This window comes from Chiloscyllium punctatum, chromosome 1 (assembly GCF_047496795.1).
Source record: "Chiloscyllium punctatum isolate Juve2018m chromosome 1, sChiPun1.3, whole genome shotgun sequence".
Taxonomy (NCBI): Eukaryota; Metazoa; Chordata; class Chondrichthyes; order Orectolobiformes; family Hemiscylliidae; genus Chiloscyllium; species Chiloscyllium punctatum.
This window is the reverse complement of record NC_092739.1, coordinates 78990326-79010494: the sequence shown is the minus strand read 5'-3', so window position 1 is coordinate 79010494 and position 20169 is coordinate 78990326. Positions and strand designations below refer to the sequence as shown.

The 20169-nt window shown below is 41.5% G+C and overlaps 1 protein-coding gene across 6 annotated transcripts in view; it reads right to left on the bottom strand.

Annotated features, from left to right (window-relative positions):
- Nucleotides 1-20169, bottom strand: part of cep135 (centrosomal protein 135) — a 135695-nt gene that overhangs the window by 68777 nt on the left and 46749 nt on the right. For 4 of the 6 annotated variants that reach the window (XM_072569596.1, XM_072569579.1, XM_072569582.1 and 1 more), the window contains 4 exons: nucleotides 18457-18585; nucleotides 14369-14584; nucleotides 12729-12794; nucleotides 2789-2854 (listed from right to left, as the gene is read on the bottom strand). In XM_072569596.1, the coding sequence (XP_072425697.1) occupies nucleotides 2789-2854; nucleotides 12729-12794; nucleotides 14369-14584; nucleotides 18457-18585 (477 nt within the window). The remainder of the gene's footprint in view (nucleotides 1-2788; nucleotides 2855-12728; nucleotides 12795-14368; nucleotides 14585-18456; nucleotides 18586-20169) is intronic. The other 2 variants (XM_072569590.1, XM_072569600.1) reach the window with 1 other exon arrangement.

The window sequence follows — 20169 nt, the reverse complement described above, 5'->3', positions numbered from 1 at the left end:
GTTAGATTGAGTGAATCTTTACAAGAGTATAAAGGACTTGGAGTATACTTAAGAGGGAAATCAGGAGGGCAAAAAGGGGACATGAGATAGCTTTGGCAAATAGAATTAAGGAGAATCCAAAAAGTTTTTACAAATACATTAAGGACAAAAGGGTAACTAGGGAGAGAATAGGGCCCCTCAAAAATCAGCAAGGCGGCCTTTGTGTAGAGCCACAGAAAATGGGGAAAATACTAAATGAGTATTTTGTATCAGTATTTACTGTGAAAAAGGATATGGAAGATATAGAATGTAGGGAAATAGATGGTGACATCTTGCAAAATGTCCAGATTACAGAGGAGGAAGTGCTGGATGTCTTGAAACAAGTTAAGGTGGATAAATCCCCAGGACCTGATCAGGTGTACCCTAGAACTCTATGGGAAGCTAGGGAAGTAAATGCTGGTTCCTCTTGCTGAGATATTTGTATCATCGAGAGTTACAGGTGAGGTGTCGGAAGATTGGAGGCTGGCTAACGTGGTGCCACTGTTTAAGAAGGGTGGTAATGACAAGCCAGGGAACTATAGACCAGTGAGCCTGACATCGGTGGTGGACAATTTGTTGGAGGGAATCCTGAGAGACAGGATGTACATGCATTTGGAAAGTCAAGGACTGATTAGGGATAGTCAACATGGCTTTGTGCGTGGGAGATCATGTCTCACAAACTTGATTGAGTTTTTTGAGGAAGTAACAAAGAGGATTGATGAGGGCAGAGCGGTAGATGTGATCTATATGGACTTCAGTAAGGCGTTTGTCAAGGTTCCCCATGGGAGACTGATTAGCAAGGTTAGATCTCATGGAATACAGGGAAAACTAGCCATTTGGATACAGAAGTGGCTCAAAGGTAGAAGACAGAGGGTGGAGGTGGAGGGTTGTTTCTCAGACTGGAGGTTTGTGACCAGTGGAGTGCCACAAGGATCGGTGCTGGGTCCTCTATTTTTTGTCATTTACATAAATGATTTGGATGCGAGCATAAGAGGTACAGTTAGTAAGTTTGCATATGACACCAAAATTGGAGGTGTAGTGGACAGCAAGGAGGGTTACTTCAGATTACAACAGGATCTGGACCAGATGGGTCAATGGGCTGGGAAGTGGCAGATGGAGTTTAATTCAGAAAAATGTGAGGTGCTGCATTTTGGGAAAGCAAATCTTAGCAGGACTTATACACTTAATGGTAAGGTGCTAGGGAGTGTTGCTGAACAAAAAGACCTTGGAGTGCAGGTTCATAGCTCCTTGAAAGTGGAGTCGCAGGTAGATAGGATAGTTAAGAAGGCGTTTGGTATGCTTTCCTTTATTGGTCAGAGTATTGAGTACAGGAGTTGGGAGGTCATGTCGCAGCTATACAGGACATTGGTTAGGCCACTGTTGGAATACAGCATGCAATTCTGGTCTCCTTCCTATTTGAAAGATGTTGTAAAACTTGAAAGGGTTCAGAAAAAATTTACAAGGATGTTGCTATAGCGACAGGCTGAACACAGGCTGGGGCTGTTTCCCTTGGAGCGTCAGAGGCTGAGGGGTGACCTTATAGAGGTTTACAAAATCATGAGGGGTATGGATGGGGTAAATAGACAATGCCTTTTCCCTGGGGTCGGGGAGTCCAGAACTAGAGGGCATAGGTTTAGGGTGAGAGGGGAAAGATATAAAAGATATAAAAGAGTCCTACGGGGCAATGTTTTCACGCAGAGGGTGGTACGTGTATGGAATGAGCTATCCTCCACCAGAGGATGTGGTGGAGGCTGGTACAATTGCAACATTTAAGAGGCATTTGGATAGATATATGAATAGGAAGGATTTGGAGGGAGATGGGCCAGATGCTGGCAGGTCGGACTAGATTGGGTTGGGATATCTGGTCGGCATGGACGGGTTGGACCAAAGGGTCTATTTCCGTGCTGTACATCTCCATCACTCTACTACTTTTCCCTTAAATGGATTTACACTATTCGCCATGATTACTCCTTGTGATAACAAGCTTCTCATTTTAACCACACTCCTCTAAGTCTGATCTCCTGCACATTTTCAATTTTAATTGTCTTACTATCGGAGGCCATGGTGCCAAGCTGCCAAAGGCCTAAATTCTAGAATTTTATCTTTCAGCTTCTCTTTACTGTTGCTCTTACTGTCTGGGGATGTGCAGGCTAGGAGGATTAGCCATGGGACTTTTAGGGTTACAGGGATAGGGTGGAGGGGGTGGGTCTGAGTGGGGTACTTTTTGGAGGGCCGATTTGGATTTGATGGGCCGAAAGGCCTGCTTCCACAGTGTAAAGTTTCTAATGACTTTCAGATAATTGTCTAACTCTCTTCTGAAAGCTTTAATTAAACTTACTTCCATTAAATCCTCTGGCAGTGTACATTCCAGAACCTAAATACAAGTTACATGAAAAAGATTTTCCTCATGTCATTTCTGCTTCTTTCACAAAATACTTTAAAGCTGTGCCCTCTTATTCTTGATCCTTTCACGGGTGGAAGTTTCTCTCTATCCACCTTATCGAAACACATCGTGAATTTGAATGCCTTTATCAAATCTTCTCTAAGTCTTCTTTTCTCTCAGGAAAATGGTCTTAATTTCTCCAATCTATTTTCACAACGAAGTTTGTCAGTCCTAGAACTATTCAATCTTTTCTGCATCCTCCCGAATGTTTTCAAGTACAATATTCAGCCAATTAAAATTATATATTCAGAACATATATCAAATTCAGAATTTAAGATTCTCCCAACCCCAAAATAACATGCGTTATAAATGAAAAAAGGGACTTACTTTGGTCAGTCTGGCAATTGTTTCTTCAAATCCTTCCAGTTCTTTGTGCTGCTTCTTAATTTCATCCTGAAAGGATGAAGGGAGATTACTTAATTCTTAGTAATGCCATTCTTCATGTTCCTTGACAAATTGGGCAATTACATCCTTTTTGTCAACCAATAGCGAAAGATCCATAACCAAGTCAACAAACGTAACTACTGAGTTTGAGAACATGATGCGAATGTGAGGTTTGTGCCACCTAAGGTTAAATAAAGGGAGGGGAGACCAAAATCTTGAGATGGTTGTAAAAGTTAGTGTGGGGGGCATTAGGAGTTAATTTGTGATTGAAGTGACGGGAGAACTTGCAAGTCGCGATTCTGGATTTGATACATTAGATGACAGGGGCTTAGTAGTTGGAGTCGAGGATGGTGGTAGAAGGCTGTTTGTGCGGCCAGTAGCGTACCATGGGGATTAGTGCTGAGTTGTTATTGTTCATGACAAACTTATGAAAATGTGGGTGAATGACAAGTAATTTTATAGATGACACAAATTTTGGGTGGGTTATAGTGAGGAAGGAGGTCTTGGGTTACAGGAGAATAAAGACAGATTGGTCAGATCAGTGGCAGATGGAATTTAACTCTGAAAAAGGTGAGGTGAGGTGATGCACTTTGGAAGAATAATAAGACAAGGGAGTACTTAATGAATGGCAGGATACTAGGAAGCTTAGAGGAACAGAGGGATTTTGGGGTGTCCACAGTTTCCAGAAGGAGTGGGGAATTAAGGAGGCGTATAAGTTGTGGCATCAGTCATGGCATAGATTATAAAGAGAACGGAAATTACATTGGAGCTGTACCAAACTCTGGTTGAGCCAAAGCTGGAGAACTGTGTGCAATTATGGTCATTACACAACACGAAGGACATGAATGCACTGGAATAGTGCAGAGGATATTCACCAGGACTTTGCTTATGTTGGAGCATTTTAGCTATGAAGAGAGGTTGGATACCCTCAGATTGTTTTCTTTGGAGCAGAGAAGGCTAATAGGGGACTTGTTGAGATGTATAAGATCAGAAAGCATAGAGACGGTGGATAGAATGAAGCTGTTCCCTTTAGTTGAAGGATCAATACAAGGAGGCATACTTTTAAGATGAAGTGCAAGACACTTATAAGGGATTTCAGGAAAATTGTTTTCACTCATACTTGCTGGGAATCTTGAATGCACTGGGAAGGTTGTTGAGGCAGCAAACATTGCAACTTTTAACAAGTACAATGGATGAACACTTGAAATGTCATATCATTCAAGGCTGTGGGCCAAGTGCTGGACAGTTAGATCAGTATAGATAGGTTAGCGCAGTCTAAGAAGGCCAAAAGCCTCTTCTGTGCTGGATGACTCTGTGGTAAAAATAGAAGTAAACAAGACAGGAGGCGGAGTTTTGGGGGGTTTCGTAAAGGATGATTTGGCCAGGATGGTATTGTGAAGTCAAATTTTACAGCAGAGAAAGTTTTTGAATAAGTGGAAATGAAAGGCTGGAGATTGCAAATGTCATGGTGGTCAAAACAACCTTGATTATCCAAAAGAGACGGACGGGGAGTATTTTGTTTGGAAAACTGATTGTTCAGATAACAGATTATGCTTTTATGGGACCTTCAGATCTTGTTCGGATAATTGACGTGCGGATAACCGAGGTTGTTCTGTAATTGCGGTGATAACACAAGATAGAGAGCTTGGATTTAGTTGTACATTGAGTAGATCATTTAGAGTCATAGAGATGTACAGCATGGAAACAGACCCTTTGGTCAAACCTGTCCACGCCGACCAAATATCCAATCTAGTCCCACCTGCCAGCACCCGGCCCATATCCCTCCAAACCCTTCCTATTCATATACCCATCCAAATGCCTCTTAAATGTTGCAATTACACCAGCCTCCACCACATCCTCTAGCAGCTCATTCCATACACGTACCACCCTTTGTGTGAAAATGTTGCCCCATAGGTCTCTTTTATATCTTTTCCCTCGCACTGTAAACCTATGCCCTCTAGTTCTGGACTCCCCGACCCTAGGGATATGACTTTGTCTATTTATCCTATCCATGCCCCTCAATTTTGTAAATCTCTGTAAGGTCACCCCTCAGCCTCTGAAGCTCCAGGGAATACAGCCCCAGCCTGTTCAGCCTCGCCCTATAGCTCAAATCCTCCAACCCTGGCAACATCCTTGTAAATCTTTTCTGAACCCTTTCACATTTCACAACATCTTTCCAATAGGAAGGAGACCAGGATTGCACGCGATATTCCAACAGTGACCTAACCAATGTCCTGTACAGCCGCAACATGACTTCCCAACTCCTGTACTCAATACTCTGACCAATAAAGGAAAGCATACCAAACGCCTTCTTCACTATCCTATCTATCTGCGACTCCACTTTCAAGAAGCTATGAACCTGCACTCCAAGGTCTCTTTGTTCAGCAACACTCCCTAGGACCTTACCATTAAGTGTATACGTCCTGCTAAGATTTGCTTTCCCAAAATGCAGTACCTCGCATTTACCTGAATTAAACTCCATCTGACACTTCTCAGCCCATGGGCCCATCTGATTAAGATCCTGTTGTAATCTGAGGTAACCCTCTTCGCTGTCCAAGACACCTCCAATTTTGGTGTCATATGCAAACTTACTAACTGTACCTCTTATGCTCACATCCAAATCATTTATGTAAATGACAAAAAATATTGGACCCAGCACCGATCCTTGTGGCACTCCACTGGTCACAGGCCTCCAATCTGAAAAACAACCCTCCACCTCCACCCTCTGTCTTCTACCTTTGAGCCAGTTCTGTATCCAAATGGCTAGTTCTCCCTGTATTCCACGAGATCTAACCTTGCTAATCAGTCTCCCATGGGGAACCTTGTCAAATGCCTTACTGAAGTCCAAATAGATCACATCTACTGCTCTGCCCTCATCAATCTTCTTTGTTACTTCTTCAAAATACTCAAACAAGTTTGTGAGAGATGATTTCCCACGCACAAAGCCATGTTGACTATCTCTAATCAATTCTTGCTTTTCCAAATACATGTACATCCTGTCCGTCAGGATTCCCTCCAACAACTTGCCCACCACTGAGGTCAGGCTCACTGACTATAGTTCCCTGGCTTGTCTTTACCACTCTTCTTTAACAATGGCACCACGTTTGCCAACCTCCAGTCTTCCGGCACCTCACATGTGACAATCGATGATACAAATATCTTAGCAAGAGGCCCAGAAATCACTTCTCTAGCTTCCTCCAGAGTTTTCAGGTACACCTGATCAGGTCCTGGGGATTTATCCACCTTTAACCGTTTTAAGACATCCAGCACTTCCTCCTCTGTAATGTGGACATTTTGCAAGATGTCACCATCTATTTCCCTACGGTCTATATCTTCCATATCCTTTTCCACAGTAAATACTGATGCAAAATATTCATTTAGTATCTCCCCCATTTTCTGTGGCTCCACACAAAGGCCGCCTTGCTGATCTTTGAGGGGCCCTTTTCTCTCCCTAGTTCCCTTTTGTCCTTAATATATTTGTAAAAACCCTTTGGATTCTCCTTAATTCTATTTGCCAATGCTATCTCATGTCCCCTGTATTTAAACAGTACAGTGTCTATTTCAGAATGAACATACAGCCTCAGAGAATGTCATCACTCTAAAGAGTAATGTGTTGGAGGTGAAAGCAGAATGCAGTGGCTTTGGGCCTCCCAATGTTCAAATGGGGGAAGTTTTTATCTGTAACTTGCTATTATACAGAAAGTTAAATTGTGGAGAGAAAGACTAGAGTGTGTTCATGCAGAGACTACCAGGTGTTTTAATAGGCAATGTGCAAATCAGGAAAGTGAGACCAAGGATGAACCTTTGCAGCATTCTGAAGCTAACTGTGACTTAATGGAAAAAGCCGCCAATGCCAGAGATCCACTAGCTGTGCTGGGTAAAGTAGGAGTGGGACCATAGGACAGTCTTGGTGAGATAGCTTGTTGAGGAGAGGTGGTGAAATATTAAGCTGATTGAGCTTTCATGTTGTACGTAAAGGAGAGATTGGGTTAAGGTATTGGAATTGGGAATCAAGGCAGAGTTAAGCACAATAAGATAAATATAGAAGGAATAGTGATGAGGGCATTTACATTCAAGGATGAGCTTCTTCAGCAAAACAGTGGTGCTTGAGCAAAAAGAAAAAAAAATCACATCTAAGTACTGGGATAAAAAATGGATGGGTGATGTGGGTGCTCAATCAGAGCCCATGAGAAGCTTTCAAAAATATAAAAAGGATTGACTAATAGAGCAGAATCGAAGAGTGACGCGCTGGAAAACCACAGCTGATCAGGCAGCATCTGAGGAGCAGGAGAATTGACATTTCAAGCATAATAGACCAATCAAAATTTGAGTTGAGACAAGTGGTGACGAAGATGTCCTCTTAATTAAAGAAGAATGTCCAGTAAGTGAGTCAAAACCTCAAGTACCTCAATGCTGTGTCGTCTTTTGGTGAAATGTGGAGAGAGAAAGAGAGAATCAAACCAGTCTATGTGCAAGGCAGTAGTGGTTGTTGTCATGTGGACACTACACAGAGGGAGACCTAGGTGGGGAGCGGATGATGGTGGAGGGACAGGGCATAGCATGTAAACTTTGTATTTGTAAGATTTATACTTTTGTGCAGTTCATAAAGCAGCAGCTAGCAATACAATGAAGACAGCCATTGTATTACAGCTGAAAAATGGGACAAATAATAATATGCCTTTGCAGTCAATGTACCTAAGTATTGAGTGGCAAAGATATATTACGATTTTGGAATTTGAGAGTGGGAAAGTTGTAACTGAGTCACTGTTTATTGCACTAATAGAAATTAGAGTTGAGTCCACATGATTCCATTCTTATCTGATCATATACAGAATGACCAGAAACAGCTGCTTATATTCCTGCTTTGCACATTACCTTATGTTCTCCAACAATCTATTCTTAGTCCCTTCCTATTTCTCATCTTGATGACATCATCCAGAAAGCTGGCAACAATTTCCATAGATACTCTGAAAGTAGCTAGTTCTACCGCACCACCAGATTGCTCGACACCTCCCTCCCCCGCCCCACCCCATCAATTTTGTGAGAGCAGTACCAGATGAACAGAAAATTCCTTAACTTAAATATTGGCAAGAGTGATGCTATTGTCTTCAGTCCCAGAAGCAAAATCCCTTCCCTAGCTTTGACTCTAGCCTTCCACCTGGGAACTAAACAACAAAGAACAGCACAGGAACAGGCTCTTCTACCCACAAAGACTGCGGCAGCACATGATGCCTTTCAAAACGAAAAGCCTTTTGTCTCTGATCAGTTTTGTAATTGAAGTTCTTTACAGCTGGAACATGACTTGCCAATTTTTATACGTATGCCCCAACCGATGAAGGCAAGCATGCCACATGCCTTCTTGACCTTATCCATTTCAGTGAACTGTGGGCCTGTATGCCTAGATCACTTGTATATTGATGCTACTAAAGATTCTGTCATTCACTGTATACTTTCCTCTTGCATTAAATTTTCCAAAATGCACCACCTGGCGCTTGTCCAGATTAAATTTTGTCTGCTGTTTCGCAGGCCAAGTCTGCAGGCTATCTATGAAACAGGAGACAGTTCTACCGTTTGGGAACCCTGCACCGCCTGAGTCTACCTTTCAGGAACCCTTCACCGTCCAATTGTACCTCCTACTCAAGGATTGGGTACCCCGCACCGCCTGATACTACCTCCCACCCAAAATTCATTTGCCTGAATATCCCAGCCGACCCATCATCTCAGCCTGCTCCTGCCCCAGCCCCACTTAGTTGATACTGTCCTATCCCACATCCCCCTCCGCCTCCGCCCCCACCCCGCACGCCCCCCCACCCCGCCCCCGCCCCCCCCCCCCCCCAGTGTAGGAACTCCCCACATACGTGGGTGGGACACCACCCATGCCCTCCACTTCCTTCAAGACTTCCACTTCTCTGGCCCTCAACACCTCATCTTCGCTATGGACATGCAGTCCCTCTACACCTCCATCCGCCATGACCAGGACCCTCAGTTTCTTCCTCTCCCGACATCCCCACCAGTACCCTTCCGCTGACACTCTTATTCGTTTGGCCAAACTGGTCCTCACCCTCAACAATTTCTCCTTCCAATTCTCCCATTTCCTCCAGATGAAAAGGGTAACCATGGCCACCTGCATGGGGTCCCAGCTATGCCTGTCTCATTGTCTGTTACGTGGAAAAGTCCATCTTCCAGAGTTACACTGGCACCACTCCCCACCTTTTCCTCCGCTCCACTGATGACTGCATCAGCGCCACCTTGTGCTCTCACAAGGAGGTCGAACAGTTAATCAACTTCACCAACACATTCCACCCCAACCTCAAATTCACCTGGACCATCTCTGACACACCTCTCCCTCTCTATCCATGGTAACCGCCTCAACACTGACATTTTTTTACAAACCCACCGACTCCCACAGCTACCTGGATTACACCTCCTTCCATTCTACCTCAAGCAAAAATGCTATTCCGTATTCCCAATTCCTCCACCTCTATTGCATCTGCTCCCAGGAGGACCGGCTCCATCAAAGAACACACCAGATGGCCTCCTTCTTTAAAGACCGAAATTTCCCCTCCCACGCGGCTGAAGATACCCTCCAAAACATCACAGCCACATCCTGCACCTCCATCCTCGAACCCACCCCTCCAACTGCACAAGGACAGAACCCCCACCTGCCACCCCGTCAACCTCTGCATAAATCACTTCATCCGCCAACATTGCCGCCACCAACAATGGACCCCACCACCAGGGATATATTTCCCTCCCACTCCTATCTGCTTTCCACAAAGACTGTTCTCTCCGCGACTACCTGGTCAGGTCCATGCCCCCTAACAACCCACCCTCCCCTCCCAGCACCTTCCCCTGCCACCGCAGGAATTGCAAAGCCTGTACCCACACCTCCCTACTCACCTCCGTCCAAGGCCCCAAAGGAGCCTTCCACATCCATCAAAGTTTCACCTGCACTTCCACATGTCACATTGTATCCACTGCTCTCGATGCGATCTCCTCTACATTGGCAAGACCGGACGCCTTCTCGTACAGCACCTCAGAGAACACCTCCGGGACACCTGCAGCAATCAACCCCACCTCCCTGTGGCCAAATATTACAACTCCCCCGCCCACTCTGCCGAGGACATGCAGGTCCTGGGCCTCCTCCATTGCCACTTCTTCAACACCCGATGCCTGGAGGAAGAACGCCTTATCTTCTGCCTTGGGACCCTTTAACCCCAGGGCATCAATGTGGTTTCACCAGTTTCCTCATGTCCTCTCCCCCCAAGCTTACCCCAGTTCCAACCTTCCAGCTCAGCACCACCCTCATGACCTGTCACACCTGTCAATCTTCCTTCCCACCTATCCGCTCCACCCTCCTCTCTGACCTATCATTTTTACTCCCACCTCCATCCCACCTCCCACTCTCAGCTACCATCTCCCCAGCCCCAACCCCACCCATTTATCTCTCCACCACTTCCAGTCTCATTCCTGATTAAGGGCTCCAGCCCGAAATGTTGATTTTCCTGTTTCTCGGGTGCTGCCTGACCTGCTGTGCTTTTCCAGCAACACACACTCAACTGCAGGCCATCTCTATCCTGCTGCATCCTCTGGCAATCCTCCCCATTATCTGTAGCTCGCCCAACCTTTGTGTCATCCGCTAACTTACTAATCTGACCACCTACATTCTCTTCCAAATCATTACAAACAACAGGGTGCCAGCACTGAATCCGATGGAACATCTATGGTCCAGTCAGTAAAACACTCATCCATTGCTACTCTCTGTTTTCTATGACTAAACCATGATTTGGAAGAGACAATCAAGGTATTTTTCAATGTATAATTTCAGTTACATCACACTGTAAATATTTGCTATAAATTCTGTGCCTTACAATTGTGTCCTCCACAACCACCTGATGAAGGAGCAGCGCTCTGAAAGCTTGTGCTTCCAATTAAACCTGTTGGACTATAACCTGGTGTTGTGTGATTTATGACTAAACCAGTTCTGCATCCATTTTAACAGCTTACTGCAGATCATCTTGAACCAGCCTGCCGTGCAAAGGCCTTGCAAAAGTCCATATGGACTTACATCTTTTTCACTTTCTCAAAAAATTCAATCAAGTTTGTGAGACCCAACTTTAGCTGCAAAAGCTATGTTGCCTAACACTAATAGGCCCATTTTTTTCCAAATGTGGGTAACTTTTATCCCTAAGAATCTTCTCCAATAATTTCCCTACCACTGACATAAAGCCGACGGTCTTCAATTTCCAAGATTATTCTATTGCACTTCTTAAACAAAGAAACAATGTTGGTTACAATGTTTGGGACCCTGCCTGTGATTAAAGAGATATAAAGATTTCATATAATGCCATAGCAATTTCCTCACCTGCCTCCCTCAGCATTCTGGGATAGATCCCATCATGTCCTGAGGAGTTGTCTATCTTAATGCTTTTTAAAACACCCAACACCTCCACCTTTTTTATATTGGCATGCCTCAGAATATCAACATTCCCCTCCCAAGACTCACCATCTATCAAAGCCATCTACTTTGTGAAATATTCGTACAGGACTTCCTTCACTTCCTCTGGTGCCACGCACAAATTCCCTCTTCTGTCCTTGAGTGGACCTACCCTTTAAAATGCCTTGGGATCTTCCTTAATCCTGTTTGCCAAAGATATTTCATGGCCCCTTTTAGCCCTTCTAATTCCTTGTTTACTTTCCTCTATCAGAGGCTGAACTAGGCTGTTTAGATCTTTGGTGCTAAACATGGCCCTGAAATGAGCTTCCAATCACAAATCTGCACATCTCAAACTGCATCTCTGTAAAACCAACCAACTCTGCCAATAGCTCAACTTACCTGCTGATGAAACCCTCATTAGTGTCTTCATTACTGCTAAATTCAAATACTCTCAAGTATTCTGCACAGCCTTTCACATCCTACCCTCTGGAGACTTGGCTCATCCTAAACTCTACTGCTAAATTTTGACATCCTATTCATTTATCAACCCCTTTGATTTCTGTCCTGTGCTGGCTCCTGGTTAAAATTTATTTTAAAAATGTACATCCTTGTTTTTAAACTGCTCCATGGGCTCACCCTAGCCACTGCTGTTAGCTCCTCCAGCTCCATAATACTCCCAAGATTTCTGAACCCTTTGGATTTTCACCTTTTCAGCATCCTTAATTTTAGCTGTCAATGATGACTGTGCCCTCAGCTTTGTTTGGAACTCTCACGCTAAGCATCCCTTCCTCTGCTCTTATTTGAGACATTATTAGAAACTGCCCCTTTGACTAAGCTTTTGGTTATCTGCTTTAATATCTCCTTGCAGGCTCAGTGATTGATGATTTGTTTGATAATGCTTTTGTGAAAGCATTTTGTGTTTTGGGCCTTTTCGTTGTTTAAAGATGTTATATAAATTCCAGTTAAGTAAAATTTAGTGCATGACATTAAAGTATGATCAGTTATAGGACAATTATAAAACAGTATGCAAGATTAAAGATAAAATTTTCTCTTGCAATGAGCTGCCAGAGAAAGTGGTGGAGGCTTGTACAATTGCAACATTTAAAAGGCATCTGGAGGGGTATATGAAATGGAACGGTTTAGAGGAATATGGGCCAAGTGCTGGCGAATGGAACTAGATTAGGTTGGGATATCTGGTTGGTATGGACAAGTTGGACAGAAAGGTCTGCTTCCATGCTGTACATCTCTATGACTCTATAACTTTGGATGTCTTAAACAAGACAATGTTACAACATTCTCACTAAACAACTTCAGATGATAATTTGTCCTTTGTCTACTTAATACCAGAAGTAAACATAATTAATTTGTGGGATTAGTCACAATTACATTTTGTCTATACAGCTTTTTTGTATTTTCATCTTCTTATAATAGAGAAATCTGACTTACAACCCTGAACTTAGCTAACTGCTCACGGAGGTCTTCTATTTCTCTACACTGTTTCTTGGTTTCATTCTGGAAAATAAATAATAAACCCTTGTGAATCTCTGTAAAAGATGAGTATACCAATAGATGTTGTTTTGAAAAATTGCTTCAAATTAGAGATCAATCATGTTAATAACAGTAAAATGCAATACACGGATCTAAATCAAAGCGTGATAAATAGCACGTTGCTTATTTAACTTTGATTCTCAAAAATGGTCAATCCTCTTAACTATATATGTCTGCCTTGCCCCAAACACTTGTTTATAGCTTTGATTGCTGATCTCTTTAGCCAAACTTATTCATTATATATAGATGCAATCTCTGAATGACTTCCTCCCTCTTCTCTCTCCTTTTGTGTGGCTATACTATCAGGATATGTATTATAAGTCTACTGACTCCCATAGCTACAATGACTTCACTACCTCCCACCCTGTTTCCTGCAGGACTCTATTCTACTCACAAGGTTTTGCCATCTCTGTCAAATCTGCTTTAACCTTGAAACCTTCCACATAAATGTTTCCAATATGTCTTCATTTTACTCCTACTGAGAATTCCTATTTGGTGTGTCTGACAAGGTTTTTGGCTATGCCAATCCATTTCCACCAATTCTACTCTCACCCTTCCAAACACCTTTTCAAATGCAAAATGTTGCCTACAGCAGCCTCCAAGCTCAAAAGATCGCCTGGTATTTCTCCCATCTCCAGTGTGGCGCTCCCACTAGAAACAATAAGGGAGCTATCACCACTTTCTCAAGGGCAATTAGACTTAGATTAGATTAGATTAGATTACTTACAGTGTGGAAACAGGCCCTTCGGCCCAACAAGTCCACACCGCCCCGCCGAAGCGTAACCCACCCATACCCCTACATCTACATTTACATTTACCCCTTACCTAACACTATGGGCAATTTAGCCTGGCCAATTCACCTGGCCTGCACATCTTTGGACTGTGGGAGGAAACCGGAGCACCCGGAGGAAACCCACGCAGACACGGGGAGAACGTGCAAACTCCACACAGTCAGTCACCTGAGGCGGGAATTGAACCCGGGTCTCAGGTGCTGTGAGGCAGCAGTGCTAACCACTGTGCCACCGTGCCGCCCACTATTGTTTAACAAACAATAGCCTCTTGCCAAAGACTCTCATATCCTATGATAAAAACAATAAGAGATAATTAAGCTCCAAAAAGAACCTAGAGTGCACCCACAGCAGCAACCTCTTATTTTCTGAAAAGTTTCTTCATCAACTTCTCTGAAAGCCTGTTGATCACTGTTTGTCTCAAGAAATTGCTCAAATCTATCCTGAATTAGAGTTTTGCTGGACTTCATATAATACTTTCAGAAGTATTTTTTAATGCTTTTCCAAATAATCCTTTTGCATTCTTTTTCCTAATACATTCAACTCTAAATTTACCTCTGATACCTTTTCAGACTGAGAAACAGAATTTACTCTGGGTCATTCATCATTCATAACAAAACAACTCACCCACCTTAGAACAAAATAAAATCCATCTGTAGGCTGAGCTATTGAAAAAAAAACTCTCTGGTATATTAATTAATATAACTAAGCAGTAAAAGCATGACTTTTGAGTTTCCAGATACTTCGTACCTTTGCTTCTTGAATTTCTTTATCAGCAATCTCGAGTGCAATTTCTTTGTCTCTCTCCAACTGCTGTGCCAAATGGTCAATCTCATTCAATTCATTGCACAAATGCTCATTTTTCGTGCTCAGATTTACAACTTCATTTGCTGCATCACTTTTTTTCTCCAGAAGTTCCTTCAGCTGCTTCTCCAAATCACAGTTAGTTCGCTGAAGATATTCAACCTGCAATTATTTTTTGAGAGGGAAAATCATCCTGATATCATCACGTACAGCATACCATTTTAAAATGTGAATGTAAGGTTAAATTAAGTGAAGATTAATAAATAAAAGCATTATACAATAAATTCTATTATTTCGAAAGCTGTGTAGCTATAATTACAATATTGATTGGGTTCTATAAGCTACTGCTTGCTATACATATTGTTGTCTTGGGACAAAGACATCAAGACATTTGGATATTAATTGACCCCTAAACTAACTACTTCAAACCTGCCTGGCAAATTTGGTCCTTAAATCAAAACAAATAATCTTCTCTTTATTCATATTCACAATGGTCTTTCATCTGTTCGGAGAGGACAAAGCTACACCTCAAGTCTTACATTCAATTGATCTTCTGTGAGACACACTGAATTTTCAATTAAGATTTCATGAACTGTTTTAAATTGTGTACTTGCTAAAAAGTCACAATTGAGGACATTTCAGCTCAACAATATCTGATAAACATCTCTCACCTATCCCTGTTATTCTCAACAATTTCCCTCTCCTCTACCACATTCTTAACTGTACAACTAGAAAGGTATACAACAGCTCCTGTCTTTCTCTGGTGGATGAACCAGGAATAAGTAGAACGATTGCCCAGGCTTTTGTATATTCCTAAACAAAGTCAAGGGACAAACTTCCTCACCAGCTCCAGAATCATTTCAGGGCCATTATGTAACAGGCATAGAGAATAGTGATGAAGGTTTATTGGGTAAAGGGCTTTGGTTCATCTTATAAAAGCTGAAAGGCGAGTACAGCACTTCACCCTTCTCAACCATATTCCTCTCAATAATTCTTCTCCACTACTGACCATTCTCCTTTCCTCTATCGCATCCTACCACATAGTTACAATGACACACTGCAACTCCCATCTTTCTCCATCCAAACACGCTCACCTCCTTCTTTGTTCTCTTTATATCATTCAGAAATTGTTAGCCAAGGATTCCATATAAGAAGCAGAGGTCATCCAATTGACTTGCAGAAGTCCTGGTCATAATTTTCAACTCCCCCAGCTACTGGTGATGTGTCAGAGGACTGCAAATGTCGTCCTTTTATTTAAAAAGTGATGAAGAGGTAAACCAGGAAATTCGAGGTCAGTCAGTCTAACTTCAGTAATGGGTAAATTATTAGAAAGAATTCTGAGGGGCAGAATATACCTGTACTTGAGACAGGAATTAATGAAAGATAGTCAGCATGGACTCGTTAAAGGAAAGCAGTATTTGACAATTTTGACAGAAATTTCTGAGGAGGTAACCCAATTTTGATGAGAGTAATACATTTTATGTAGTTTATATGGACATGAGAAAGACCTCTGATTAGGATCCTCATAACAGACTGAACAAGAAAGTAAGAGCCCATGGGATCCAAGGGAAAGTAGCACATTAGATTCAAAATGGCTGAGAGGCAGAGAACAGGGGTGATGGTGGAAGAGCGTTTCTGTGATTACAAGTGATTCCAGTGGGGCTCTGCAGCACTCGGAACTGTATAAAATGCTGGTTGGTCTAACATTGGAGTATCACATGCTATTCTGGTCACTACATAACATGAATAATATGGTTGCAATAGAACAGGTATAGAGGAGATTTACAAAGAGGCTGCTTGGACAGAAGGGATTGAGATATGAAGACAGAATGTAGGGGCTGCTGTTGTTTTCCTTGGAGTAGCAAAAATTGAAAGGGGGCCTCATAGAGGTGTATCGGATTATAGGAAGACTCCTTTTTCCATTAATAGAGGGTCAATAAACAGGAGACAGAACTAAGGTAGGTAAAAAGTTAAAAGGAGAGTTGAGGAGAACTCCATCATGGAATGGGGTAGAACTCATTGCCTGAAAGGGTGATTGTTTCAGAAACTCTGGTGACATTTAAGTCGTGTTTAGATATTTGTTCGTGCTGACATAGCCTTCAGGGCTATGGGCCAAAAGCTGCAAAATGAAATTAGTGTAGTCAGATCTTTGTTGACCTGTATGGATACAAAGAGCCAAATGTCTGCATTCTATGCTGTAAATGACTTTTTCTATTAGGTGAGCATATCAAAGAAGTAGCTCATGTCTTTTAAGAAGTAGATTTGATCACTTAGGTGAGAACTAAACAGAACACAATTACTTTTGCTATAAAACGTGGGAATACAGTGGCATTGAGGTAATGTCACTGGGCTGAGACCCATTCTACTGTTCTGGGACATGAGTTCACAGCTAGTAAATTTAAATACCTTGTTAAATCAGAGACTAAAAAGTTAATTTCAATAATGCTGATCATGAAAATATAATTGATGGTCTCAGAAACCAATGTCATTTCTGAGAAGGAAATCTGCCATATTTACCTGGTCTGGCATACGTATGAACCAGGCCCACAGAAATGTGGTTAACCCTCGAGTACCTTCAGAAATAATGTTATTAAGATATTCAGTTCAAGAATAAGTTGGGGTGATCTCGCATGATCTTGTAGTTATTGTTTTCTATTGACAAATTACATTCGCTGTTTTGCTGAATACTTGAAAGCAAAACAGGGGTAATGACTATTGATCTGGACAAGGAATCAGACACTGCTTTAAATTCCCAAACTCTCCCATGTTGGCTTTTAGGTGAGCTGTGACGTAATACACTACTTAGCCCAGTGAATAGTGTCATCAACCTGTTCAGTGCAGTCGTGATCTGTAGACTGGGAGTTGTGGTTGAAAGAAGCAATTAGTGAAGGTTAGTTCTATCGCTATTTTCACGGCTACTGGCAAAATGTGGCTTCTTGTTCCTGAAGACAGCAGGTCCTATTGCAGGACACTCCAGAGTTCTATGAAACCTGCATGGAGGAACACATCTTCCTGAGCTCCCCACTTGTAATTCATGCCCTGTATGTACTGTATATTGCGTATTGCAATCAATCTAAGTACAGAAAGCGTACTGCAGCTGATGAAACAATAAAGTGGTAGCATTGCAAGTGCAAATGCCGAGGAGAATTAAGTGATTTTAGACTTTTCATTCCCAAAGTTTTCTAATACTCTGATCTTCCTTATCTCAGTTTTTGGGTCTTTGCTAAGATTGATTGCTATGACCTGGTCAATAAATAATTCAGGATGGTAGCAGGCAAACAAAATGGATTTTGGTTTTTCTTTTTACTATAACATTAGAAAGCTGGAGCTAAAAATTACAAGGTCTCCTGGAAAATCAAACATCACCATGATCCAAAAGTTCACCTGCTTGAAATTTACTCTGCTCTAATAACTACATTAGTGGGTCTGAGACAGTAATCCCATCAGCTCTATCACAATATTTTGGTTAAAATAGACATCCAGCTCACAATAGCACAATTTAAATACATTAACAAACTTGTTAACTTCCTGTGGAGAATACCAGCTCCAAATCCACGGGTGCATGATTAAAACTAACTGTAGAAAGGAGGACAAAGGAAATAAAGTGGTAGCATCAAGTTTTGCCTCTTCCAGTGGGATTTTACAACATGTCTAAACAAGTTGATTAAAAAATATTTACAACTGTTATTATAATTACATACCAACCCAATTTCATCAGCCAGAATTAAAATCAGGCATTTAGTCTCTGTGGTTATCAAATACCCCTCATATTGTAATCTTGTAATGTCCAAGACCACAAGAAAGAAACAGAACTTCCCTTTTTTTTCCAATTATAAAGCATCAAACTCACTTTCCTTAGCAATGCTGCACACCCTTTATCACACGTGGTCAATACATACACTAGCTATAATAAACAGATCACTCAATTATCTGCCACTTCAGAAATATTCGAGGAAATGTACCTCAAAAGTGTTTTGTCATAGTAATGGCTTACTTCTGGATAAATATCACAAACAAATAATAGTAACTCGCACCTGAAGGTTTAAGTGTGCTATAAGTCGCTCATTACTTTTGTTTTTAGCTTCAAGAGAGATCACATCATGAGGACGGCCACCTTCCAGTGTCCGGTTCAAGCGTTCTATTTCCTCATCTCGTACTTCAATCTGCAAAAGAATGGTCATTGAGAAAAGGAGGCAAGTGATTAGGCTGAAAATAAGTATTTTATGTATTAAAGTATCTGTATCAAAGCATAATGATGGAGAGTCAATATCGTATTCTCTGGAAATGTTTATATTACTGGCATATACAAAATGATAAAAATTCATATGCATTGAAGTTGACATGAACACACACACACCGAATACAAATAATGTAAGTGAAAGACTCTGAAAGAGACACACGGCATTCTCATTTTTAACTGCCCTTGGCAGCACACTACATTACACCAAGATAAACGAATAATGCTATGTAATGAAATAGAAAGCATGGAAAGTGTGTTGACCACAACATTCCCACTAAGGTGAATGCATGTCTGGCTGTGCTTTTGATTGAAAGAGACCACACAGTACAAGGTGACAGTACAGAGAAATGAGAGGGAACACTGTCACAATTCTTGGAATTTTCAACACTGGTGACAATAGTTGATTAAAAAATATTTATTGCATGACAATAGGATGCATTTACAAAGCTTAAATCAAAATTCTATCAATTTTCATGAAGTGATGTAAGTGTTACATAAATTAAAATGCATTCTGTTGAAATTCTGACCATAACCACTATTAAATCTCTGTCCTGTGTTGGCTCCTGGTTAAAAATTATTTTGATGCATCAATGAGAAGTCAAGTGAAGGCAGATTTTCAGCCATTCTGTCCAGTCTGAACTTCTATCCCAAAATGAAAACAGAGTTAGGAAATAAGTTGCCAATGAATTTATGAAGCAGATAGTATAAACTGCTCAAAAGACAATTATGCATTGTTTTTTAATGGAATATGCAAGAATGGAAGTAGGCGAACTGAACTCTGAAAGAAAGGCTGCTTATTTCAACAATTAAACTTTATTAGCTTCTTTAGAGCAATATTCAGTGCATCTTATGGGTATTTTAAAAAAAGCAACATATCCTCTATAAATTTTATACAATTAATACTGTAAAGGTGAAATGAAAGGTAACAAGATTAAAAAGAAATTCGTGTTTATATATATTGTATTATATTCCTCACATACTGAAACTTATACTGTAGTTAATCTATGAAATAGGAATTTTACTAGGAATCCAGGTCCACTCAGCAGAAACCCATCCTCAGAGTTGTTGCAATACCTGGAGTTAAAAAAGAATTGAATCCAAGCCAAGTCCTTTTCTCCTTGCTTTCAATTTAGTTTCATCCTGGCACCAACATATTGGAAGAACTAGCTTCGGAACTGTTCTTTGAGGAACCAAGGCAATGAGTTAAGTAACCAGCTGGTTCTTTAGATAGCTTTTTTATTATTGGAGAGCTAACAAATATGACTGGCCCATAGCTCTTATGATTTGCCACTGTAGCACCCACAACACCAAGTGTTTATGTCGTTATGAGTTCCTTCCAAACACAGACTCTACCATTTAGAAGGACAAAGGCGGGTGAGTGTAAATATGATCAGCTGCAAGTTCCGCTTCAAGCCACATATCATCCTAACTTGGAACTATATCATATTGCATCACTCTGCTGGATCAAATTCCTAGTATCTCCTTTTCTAAAAGCATTGTATGTGTG